The following is a 10,198-nucleotide window of genomic DNA, read 5'->3' as shown; positions in this document are numbered from 1 at the left end:
GGTGCCCCACACAGCAGACAGCACTTCACACTTGATTTTATTCCATGACACTGATTTGCTGAAGACCGCTGGTTTCCTGGGCAGGCAAGGCAGTGAGAAATCTGGCAGAAGTGGGGCTGCCCTCCGGGGAGGACCGGGACTAGCTCTGCTCTGGTAAGTAATGACCAGCCCTCAGGTTTCCATCCAGCTCCACCCTCCACCCTCCAGTTTAAAAACTGAGCTGCAAAAAGAAAATAGAATGAAAAAATAAAAACAAACCCCTGAGTTATTAAAAATCAAATTAAAACTCCCCTTTGGTGTCAAAAGTTCCAATTCCTAAAAACCAGTGGTCGGGGCAGTTGGGCTGGAGGGTTGGGCCAGGCTGGCGGCTTCAGTCCTCCTGCTGCTCAGCCTGCTCCTCACACCGCCCTCCACCTGCGGGTCCAAGAGGCCCTCGGTGCCTGGTCGCTTCAGGATGGCGCTGTACTTGAGAGCCGGGGCCTCTGCCTGCAGCACCACCTCCACCAGGCTGAAGATGGTGATGACCTGAGACACAGCAGAGCCCGGGCATGGTGACAGGGGTGGGATGTGAGGGGCCAGCCAAGGGGACAGGAGGGGCAGGGACCTGCAGGCAAAGCCCAGCTGTGCCACTGTCCACCCAGGGGCCCCCGGGACTCCTGCTCTGTCTCTCCATCTTCTCCTGCCCATCTGTAAACTGAGCTTATTCAAGGACTGAGGTCATGGTGTGTGGTGAGAAGAAAAGGAGCCAGACGCTGCTGTGAGCACTGCCTGGGGGAAGGGGGCCTCAGGTCATGGAGGAACATCTGGGTCTGGGCTGGTCTTTGAAGCACATTGGAGGTAAAAACTGTTTTCTTGGGTAGCAGGTCCCATCAGATTCTCAAAAGACCCCAAATGTTAAGAACCCAGCTTTAGAGGGGTAAGCAGAGGCCCCTTCCTCTCCCCAGGATGTGTGTCTTCAAGGGAAGGAAGGTGGTGCCAGAAAGCTAGACCCAAAGAGGTTATGGGTAAGCTGCTGCTGGCCATGGAGGGTAGAACCTGAAATCCCACCCAGGGGGGCCAGGGTGCTGAGGGAGACCAGGAGGAGGGCATGGGGATGCCTGGGGAGCATGTCCCAGGAGGCAGGAGGAGGGCCCATCAAGCACTGGGGGTGGACAGAACACAGCGATGTTCTGGAAAAGCAGTCCCGCCCCGGTTCTGACCTTCTGCACTGGCTCCTGCTCCACGTCCTCAGGTTCCCAGACAAGCGTGAGTTCCGGCTTCTTGCCCACCTTCTGGAAGTGGTGTGACCGCAGGGGCAGTGCCTGGGGGTGTACATGCCTGTGCCTCAGGCCCCAGGCTCTAGGTGCTGCCTCCTAACCTCTGATCCTGCAGGGCCCCAGATGCTTGGAAGCAGCCGCCCTCCCCTTGGTCCATCTCTGGCCTTGAGGGAGCTCCCTGCCCTGCTGTAGGGCAATTGTCTGCTTGACTTCTGATGGGTGGGGTCAATCCCCACCCTTGCCTCTTGCCTTTGGCCAGCTTCAGGAAGGCCAGGATAGGACATCTTTGCTGAGGGGTGGGGGCTGGGAGGGGCCGGTGGTTCTGTGTGTTTTTTGGGGTAGGGGGTGGTAGCATTGGCAGGTCTGTCCTGGCTCATCAGGGCCTGACCTCACAGGGCTGATTCAGACTGGACATCCGTGGCTAAAGGGCTGACACCCACTATGGGCGCAGGGGCCATCAGCACAGACTGAGGGCTGGGTTGTTTGCAGAGATGACCTAGACCTGAACTTCCATTCTGCTCAATGAACTTCAGGTCAAGAGCCCTCTTTGATTCTAGCTGAACTCCACTGTGTCTCTTCTGCTTTGCTCCATTTTACAAATACCATGTTTATTCCACACTACGTGCTGGGCTCTGCAGTCCCCAAAGTGCTTTGGGTGTTGGGAAGTGCAAAGCCAAGGTCAGGGGCCAGGTAGTGGCTCACTAACCACAAGCTCAGCTGGAACAGGTCCCTCAGGTGACATCAGTCAGGCACCAGGTACCCTTGGAAAGAACCTCAAATAAAGAGACCCCCTCAAGGCGGGACCAAGGCAAGAGCTCGTCTCTTCCATCTTTTCAGGGGACACAGCTTCCAGAGTGGCCACAGGACATTTTCTCTGGTCTTTCCCTTCCTCATGTTCCTATAAAAAGTATCCTGAAGCCTGTTGACCCTGATATTCTATTCTGGTTATGGAGGGATCTGTCCTCGGGTCTCTTGAGTTCTTGAGAAAGAGGCCCAAGCCTGATCCTTGGCCAGGATCCCCCATCCCAGGCAGGAGCAGCTGGGTGTCTTGGCAGGGCCCATCGGGTAGACTTGGCTCTAGCACAGGCCACAGCTGAGCGAAGGGCACACTGTCACTGCCCCAGTGCGAACAGGGACAGCAGGGCCCTCGGCCTATGGCCCCATCCTCCATGCTAGTATGTCTACCAAGAACTGTCCCTGGGCCAAGACCTTACCAGGAGCTAGGGAGACGTAGTGAAGACCCAGTAGCAGGAACAGAGACACTCAGGTGGGAATGGAGTGTGCTAAGTGGACGTAGCTTGGTGTGTCTGTGCGGAGGATGGGGAGCACAGTGGCTGTGTGGCCCTGGGCACTCACATAGACACGCATCTGCACCCTGTAGCTGACTCTGCCTGCTGAGAAAATCCCTAACCACGGCCAGGGCAGCCCCCGGTACTTACATTACAGTAGATGCGCTTCTGCACCCCATAGCGCAGCACCAGCACGTCAAAGGCTTGGTTCAGGACGCCCAGCACCATGGCTTCCGACTCTAGGGGGCCACTCTCCTGCAGGGTAGGGCTTCAGCCAAGGCTCGGCCACAGGATGTGGCGTTCCCCTAGGGCCCACCCCAACTGCTGAGGGTCCCTGGGCTCCTCCAGGGCTCCTTGTGAGCAGATGCCCAGGTCAGGGGTGGGGAGAGGTAGAGGAAGTGGAGGGGCACTGAGCTGGTGGCCTCACCTTGACCAGGATGGCAAAGAAGAGGCCGGTGCTGAGCTCCTGCACGCGGTTGGACGCCATGCGGCGGTCGTTGCAGTGGTCTGCCTGCTTTTGCAGGGCATCGGGCTCCACATCTGGCGGCTCCCTGTAGCCTGAGCAAAGGGTGGTTGGGGGTCCACAGGTGGGTGCGCTGTGTGCTCCATCTGGCCAGGGCTGGGTGGTGGGCAGCATGGTGCCCCTGGCCCAGGCAAGGTAGGGCCTGGGGGGCCCAGGCATAGCTGAGGACTCCCTGCTGCCCAGCTCTGGAGGGCTGAGAAAGGTGGACTGGCCACGGTAAGGGTGTAAGGTTTAAGGAGGCCTAGGGTGGCTTCCCCTAGGGCCTGCTCACACAAGGAGAGTTTCTGGGCAGAGGCTCCCCCACTGCTCAGGCTGCCCACCCCTTGAAGCCTCCACAGTCATGGCAGGGCCTCCAGGCACCCACTCTGGGAGCAGCAGCCCTTAGCTGGGCACAGGCAGGCACTGCTCCCTCTGCTGCACCCCTTACCGAGCGCAGCGGCCAGGAGGCGGTGCACCAGGATGTCAGCGAAGCGGCGGATGGGAGAGGTGAAGTGTGTGTAGAGCGGCACGTTGAGGGCGTAGTGCCGGAACTGCGCTTGGTCCTGCAGCATCCCCGAGCAGAAGTACACGGCCATCTGGAGAGGGGGGCGGGTCTCAGAGCCTGGCCAGGCTGGGGCCAGCTGGGTGCGCTCTGCCAGGCTGGGAGACTCAGAGCCTCGCGATGGGCAGTCTGGGGGTGGGGACCAACCTGCCAGATCTGCAGGCAGCTGAGCAAAGTCAGGCAGCCCCGAGGAGGCTGGGGCTGTTCCGTCTGAGGGGACCCATGGGCTGCCATGAGGCGGGGCAGAGCCATGAGTCTCACGCCCTCTCCTGCTGAAGGCAAATGCAGGCCTTGCCCAGGGCTGCCCAGACCCCATGGCAGCAGCACCACTGAGAACAGGCCAGACAGCCCTCAGGGGCCCACCTGCCTCTGCTGGGGATGGGGGAATGGGGCTGTTGTTGGGAACCCCCAAGATGCTGGATGGCCTCCCCCTCAGAGGCCTGTGGGACCAGCCACACAAGCTCTCAGGGAGGGGAGACCATGTGCTGAAGACCTATCCTCGGTGTTGCCTCAGGGCAGCTGGGAGCACCTCATCCTCCCCTACAGGCGGTCACCGCTGAGTTTCAGGGGCTGTTACTGCCAGGAAGCAGGAGGCAGGAATAGTTTCTGGTTGGCCTCGTCCCCAGGAGAGGCCGGGGCAGTTACTCTGGAACGGGGAGGAGGGGGGGAAGCCCACGGCCACGCTGGACCAGGAGCTGTAGGACTCTGCCAGAGCACCAAGCCCAACAGCGCCATGAGGCCAGAGCAGGAGGTGGGAGAGGAGGCCCAGGACCCAGGACCTCCACCACCCGGAGCTCTTCCTCTCGGCCCTGGCCCAGCCTTTGGTGGTGGATGACCCCCTGCCCTCTAGCCTGACCCCTGCCCTGCTGAAGGCCACGCCTGCACCCGGCACCTCTGTGCCCCTACTGCTCCACCTCTCGCCAGCCAAGGGAGGCAGCGCTCGGCCAGCCTCCCAGCCTCAGCCCTTCTTGTCCCTGACAACCTGTCCTGAGACCCAGGCCCACAGGTCTGAGTTCAAAAGGCCCTCCTGTCGGGCAGGAGTTAGGACTGCAGCCCAGGGAGACACGCTGAGTTTCTCCAGGGCCCCAGATGCTGCTGTCCTGAGAGCCTTGGCCACAGTCCCCAAAGCTGCCACTGCTGCCTGGGAGCATGCGAACAGGTTCCCCAGCCACGGCCAATGTCACACCTCATGTGTTCACTCGCTCGCTCCCTGGCTGCCTGTTCACCCTCCCCAGTGCTCGGCCAGTGGACAGCCGGCTCCGGTTACTCTGTGTACGTCGGCCCTTGAATCCAGGACACAGCTGGTGGTGACCTGCTCGGCTGCCCAACTCCTCTTCCCTTCCAGCTCCTGCTGGGCCCTGGGTTACGTCTGGGGTAAGTCAGCGGGGGAGGTGGGAGCAGCCTGCACTCCCAGCTGTGTTTGGCCTTTGTTCTCAGCGGTGGCCCACTTCTCCAGATAAGCTGGGGTGAGGAGGACAGAGGGCCCCGGCTCCCTTCCTGGTTGGCGAAAGTGTCTCTGTGCAGGGTGGAATGGGTGGGGACCCAGAAGTGGAGCAGAGACAGGGAAGCAGGTCACTCACTGGCTGACATCAGATCCCCAGGCAAAGGCTGGCCTCTGAGGTCACTGGCAGGCAAGGCTAGGATAAGTCCAGTCTTTTGTAGGTTCCAGGTGACAGAGGAGAGGACCCCTCTCCTTGGAGCTCCAGGGCAGGTTTGGCCTTGGAGGTGGATGGCTTGCAGAGGCTGGGGGCAGGAAATGGGGCCCCACTGGCCCTGTATGTGGTGTAAAGCCCAGTGGCCAGAAAGGCACACGCTTCTATGCTGGGGGGCTCTATAGTGTGTGGTGTGGGGCTGACATTTGTGACTGGTGGCAGGGTAAGGGCAGCCAGTCCCAAAGGAACCCTGATGGCTCCATTCCTGGCAGAGCTATGAGGTATAAGAAAATACATCAGCTGTGGCAGCTGAGGTGATCTGGTTCTTGTGAACAGACTGAATCTGCCGAGTGCCTAGCCCCTGAACAGTGGTCTATCTCTGCTGCCAGGCTGGGCTAGGGGTCAGAGCTGGTCCCATGAGCATCCACAGCTCCCACTGATCTGATAGTCCACTGAGGTGGCTCCTTCTCAAGATGCTCGGGCCCCACAGGGGCTGAAGCTCATTCTCGGACGGCTGAGACTGGCTGCCAGAACCAGGACTGTGTACCTCCCAGGCTGCCAGCTGTCATCCAGCTGCAGATGCAGGCCCACAGCCTGACTCCTCTTCTCCCAACCTGCTGGCGAGAGGGAGATTTCTCTGCCTGGGGTCCACAAGCCCCAGTGGGGACTAAGGACCATTCCCCTGGGCAGGCCGCTCTGGGAGACTGACATTCTCTCCCCTCCAGGTCATGATCATGAGCTGCTGTCCAGGCCCCATTCCCTTCCCTGAGCTGGTCTGGTCTGTGGGGATGAGGCACTGGAGGCTTGGTACATCCCCTGGGGGGCTCCCTGCCTACTGCCAGGGAACAGAGCCCCTGTGGCCATACAGGGGGAAAGCCAGTCTCAAACTGGGTCCTCTAACTGAGCCCCAGATAAGCTGTCCTGAGCAGAGGAGGCAGGCAGGTCTGAGCAAGAGGCAGCAGATCAGGCTCCCAAGGACCACCTATCCTCGGTGTTGCCTGGGGGCATCCTCCCCAAAACTCCCCTCAGCTTCTCTGAGCCCGCAGAGGTCTTGGGTGCTCCAGGGAGAAGGGAGACGATGGACGACTGGCCCTTCCTTACCTGCATGGGCCGGGAGCACATGTTGGTAAGCACTTCCTTCCGGGCCAGTGAGTACTTGTCATCTCCAAATGTTTCAGTCAGACTTTTCTAGAAGCAAACCCATGTGATGGCAAGTCAAGCCTGGGGAGAGGCTCTGGGAGGCCTGTTACCCGCTGATCATCTGAGACCTGGCTCTGGGGAGGAAAGGTCACCTGAGGGGCCCAGCCCTGCTCAGTTGGCCATGGCTGGGGTCTAGTGGGGCCAGGAGCCCCCAGCCTACGTCCCACACTGGGCCAGCCTCAAGGGCCCTGCTCTGAGGTCAGTCCTTCCATGCCTAGCTGGCTGACCTGAGCAGATTGGTTTGCAGCTGTCTGACCTAAGGCACCTCCCCAGCCACCCCAGGCTTGGAGCAGAGATGGGGCAGTCTCCCTCCTGCAGGATCAGAGCTGAGGCCATGGACTCCTGAGCCCCATGATCTAGCTCTAGGTGGGGAGCACTTGACACCACTTACCATGAAAACCTTTCTCTGGCCTCCAATAATCCCAGTACCCTACTGTTAGCCTTCGGGTTCATGCCAAGGCCGTCCCTGGTCATAGGACCCCTGCCCACAGCTGAGCCTTGAGGGGCCTCTCTCAATCTGGTCCTGGCTTGGGCCACGCTCCTCACCAGGCCCTGTGACTGGGAGGCCTTGTTCCCAGGACCTCCATGCTCCATGTCCCCACCCCTCCGGCGGGGAAACCTGGCTGAAGGGAACCAACCCTGGTGGGAGGCAGAGGCTGTTGAACCCTCTGTTCCAGGCCTTCCTCCTCCTTCCCCAAGCAGGGCCTCCCTGACCCCTGTGCCCCCAGCACTCACATGGAGGGTCCCGGCCGAGCTGAAGTCCATGGGCAGCCCCATCTGGTCACAGAATTCCATCAGGTCATTGAGCATCTTGGTCTGGGGTGGGGGATGCCGGCGCAGTAGGGCTCGCTCGGGGAAGACGCGGTGGATCTTGTGGGCCACGGCCATGTTGGCCAAGAGCATGAACTCCTCCACGAGCCTGTAGTGGGGAGGGACCGCCGTGGTCATTTCTTCCAGCATCTGCTGGCAGACTCTCTTGCACCCTTGTCTCAGCTTAAAGCTGCCCTCCCAGCATCCCATCCACTTTGTTCCTCCAGTTGCTTTATCTCCCATCCCTCTGCTCATGCCCCTCGTGGCACAATGTCTGTACCCATCTCTGCTGATGTGTTATTTTGTATGCTGTCTCCCCTGCGAGGTGGGTCTCCTGGAGAGCAGGAATGATGTCTGTCTTGGTGCTTGGCACCTTGCCTTACCCAGGGAAGGTGTGCAGTAAAGATCTCTGCTGAATGACTAGCTTTCAGAACACTCTCCAGCTTTAAGAAAACACTCGCCCAGGCCAGCCATGAGAACCCAGAGGCTCTGCGGGGGGTGCACAGGAGCAGGTGAGCAGACCCAGGGCTCCCTGTTCCCCAAAGTGCTGGGCTCCTTCCTCCCCCAGGGGAGGTGAGAGCTTCTGTGGATGAGCAGGCAGGCACAGACGGCAAGAGGAAAAGCATGCGTTCTGGGACATGGCAAACGTGCTGTTGGGTTTTCTAACCCCAGAGAGTCACCCTTTCAGGAGTTAACGCTCTAATTTTGCTTCAACTGAGTGTATTTAGAATCAAGTAATACGAATGGATATGGCTCCAAACAGAAAAGCCCAAAGCATGCCAAGGACCCCTGGGGAGGAGTAGGGACTGATGAAGGATGGAAGAAGTGGGCCAAAACGAGGAATTGGACAGAGTGGGGGGCTGGGTCACAGCCCTGATCTGGGGCAGGAGCCCCACGTGCTGCTCTCCCACCCAGGGCTCTGGTGGGAGGACGGGTGGATCACACATGTGTGTACAACCTCTAGGAAAAGGCTTGGGTGAGCTGGTCCCTACACTTTGCGGGAAAGCGTCCTCCCTTGGGGAGACTCTTGGGGCCTTGTCCAGCTTAGGGGAGACTCTCCTCCGCCTTTAATCCAAACCCCTAGGCTGCAAGTTCAGCCCATACTTCTCCCACAGAGGCAGGAGAAGGGGGAGGAAGCTCTGGCTGGCCTGGTAGCAGCTGGAGGCCCAAGGTGGACTCCCCCTTCCTGGAGGGGCGGATAGTGCTGCAGGTTTAGCTTCATCACCTGGCCAAGCTCTTGGAAAGAAAAGCAGCCAGTTGAGGGGATGAGACTGCGAGTGGGCAGAGTCCCGCATTCCCCAGCCTGGGCCTGCCACACAGAGGTGTGGCCCTGGTCTGCCAAGCTGTCTCCAGAGCACCTCTGTCTCCCTACAAAGCCCTCCCTATGAGGTGGAAGGGCTCCGGAAATGCTTCAGGGCAGATACCACCAGGGCCAGGCCTGGACCTTGGGGGGAGGCCTACCCACGTCATGCACTTCTAGCCTCTCCTCTGTGGGGACCTCACTAAGCTGGCCCACAGCCCACCGCCCACCGTTGGGCAGGGATTGGACAAAAGACTTCAGGTCAGGCCTCAGATGGCCCTTCTCCCTAGCAGGAGGCATGTGTATGGAGTGAGGAGTCTCTTCATTCGCAGCAGTTTGCAGTAAGTCTTTTAATAGTGATAATCCTGCCTCCCACCTGACATCTGTCTTTGTGCTGACAACCCTTGAGTTCAAGCACTTGAAGCTGACCACCAAATCTCCTGAGGCGAAGCCTCCATCCTGCTCCAACATGTTCTTGCTTTAGGACCCTGAACAAGTCACAGACCTTGTCTGATCCTCCTTTTTCTTGCATGTACAACACGGATAGTAACAGTCCCTGTTTCACAGGGTGGTCACAGAAACCAAGGAGTAAAACGTGCTTCAAGGGCAGACCCTGTGCCTGGCGCGTCATCGGCCCCAAGACCCAGGAGCTGCTTTCCTCTCTCTACCTTTCATGCTAAATGGCCACCCTAGAATCTCCCCATGGTGCCCTGGGATTGTCCTCCCTGCCATTTGTGTCCCCTCCATTGACCTTCCCATGCCTCCCCTGGAGGCCACCTCCATCCCTCCTGGGCACTAACTGCCCGCCCAGCCACTTGGCAACAAGGGCCAGGCTGTTCTAGGGTCATCCATGTCACAGTTGAGCACCATTTGACTCTTCACATTTGGTTTCATATTTAGACCTTGTCATCCCAAGAGGAGTCTCAGTTTCTGTTCCGTAAATGTCTAATTTGACTTATTTTCTGTTGTTGGTCAGACACTGCAAATCATTATCTCCTAAATGCATAAGATGTACACGTTCATTCATTCGTTGTTCAGTCAGCAAACAGGATTGTGTGCCAGGCAGTTCTAGACTTGTCTCCCCAAGCAGTCCGAGTATCACTGTGGCAAGGGGCACAGGGGCTGACCCCTGGAGCCCCGCAGTCTCCAGTTCAGCTGCAGGCTTGAGGCATAAGGAGGGAATACCTGTAACCTCGGGGCTGACCCTGGCCTGCATTTTGCTAGTGTGGCCAGCAGGGGACAGCATGGTCCCATAGCAGGGTTGTGGCGAGCTCTGGGCTAGGGCAGGCCAAATAGCAGGGCAAGCAGGGATGGGGGACTCCAGCCTATGCCCCCACCCCCTCTATCCTCACCCCCACCCCGCAGGTCAAAGGAACTGAATGCCTGGGGAATCTCCCCAGACAGAGCCCTGCTCCTGCTCTTATTTCCTGCAGGGGCTCCCCAGCCTTGCCTCTCATGATCTTGAGTAAGGAGGAGAAGCCAAGGGGAGGGACGGGGAGGGTGGGGATGATGCCCAGAGCCCCAGGCAGAGACAAGACCTCATCAAGCTGCTTCTCCAGTGACCCCACTACTTGTCCTCCCTGGTCCCCGGTACAGTCCCTGAGTTGCCTGAGGCTGGTGAGAAAAA

At 59.2% G+C, this 10,198-nt stretch overlaps 1 protein-coding gene across 3 annotated transcripts in view; it reads right to left on the bottom strand.

Annotated features, from left to right (window-relative positions):
* Positions 1-24: 24 nt before the first annotated feature.
* The window catches only part of DIS3L2 (DIS3 like 3'-5' exoribonuclease 2), a 315,313-nt gene continuing 305,139 nt past the window's right edge, over positions 25-10,198 (bottom strand). For all 3 annotated transcript variants that reach the window (XM_006207888.3, XM_072961847.1, XM_072961848.1), the window contains 7 exons: positions 7,197-7,380; positions 6,363-6,449; positions 3,496-3,643; positions 2,973-3,103; positions 2,696-2,800; positions 1,200-1,301; positions 25-525 (listed from right to left, as the gene is read on the bottom strand). In XM_006207888.3, the coding sequence (XP_006207950.2) occupies positions 316-525; positions 1,200-1,301; positions 2,696-2,800; positions 2,973-3,103; positions 3,496-3,643; positions 6,363-6,449; positions 7,197-7,380 (967 nt within the window). In that variant the 3' untranslated portion in view covers positions 25-315. The remainder of the gene's footprint in view (positions 526-1,199; positions 1,302-2,695; positions 2,801-2,972; positions 3,104-3,495; positions 3,644-6,362; positions 6,450-7,196; positions 7,381-10,198) is intronic.

Source organism: Vicugna pacos, chromosome 5, assembly GCF_048564905.1.
Source record: "Vicugna pacos chromosome 5, VicPac4, whole genome shotgun sequence".
NCBI lineage: Eukaryota > Metazoa > Chordata > Mammalia > Artiodactyla > Camelidae > Vicugna > Vicugna pacos.
This window is presented reverse-complemented; position numbering and strand designations above follow the sequence as displayed.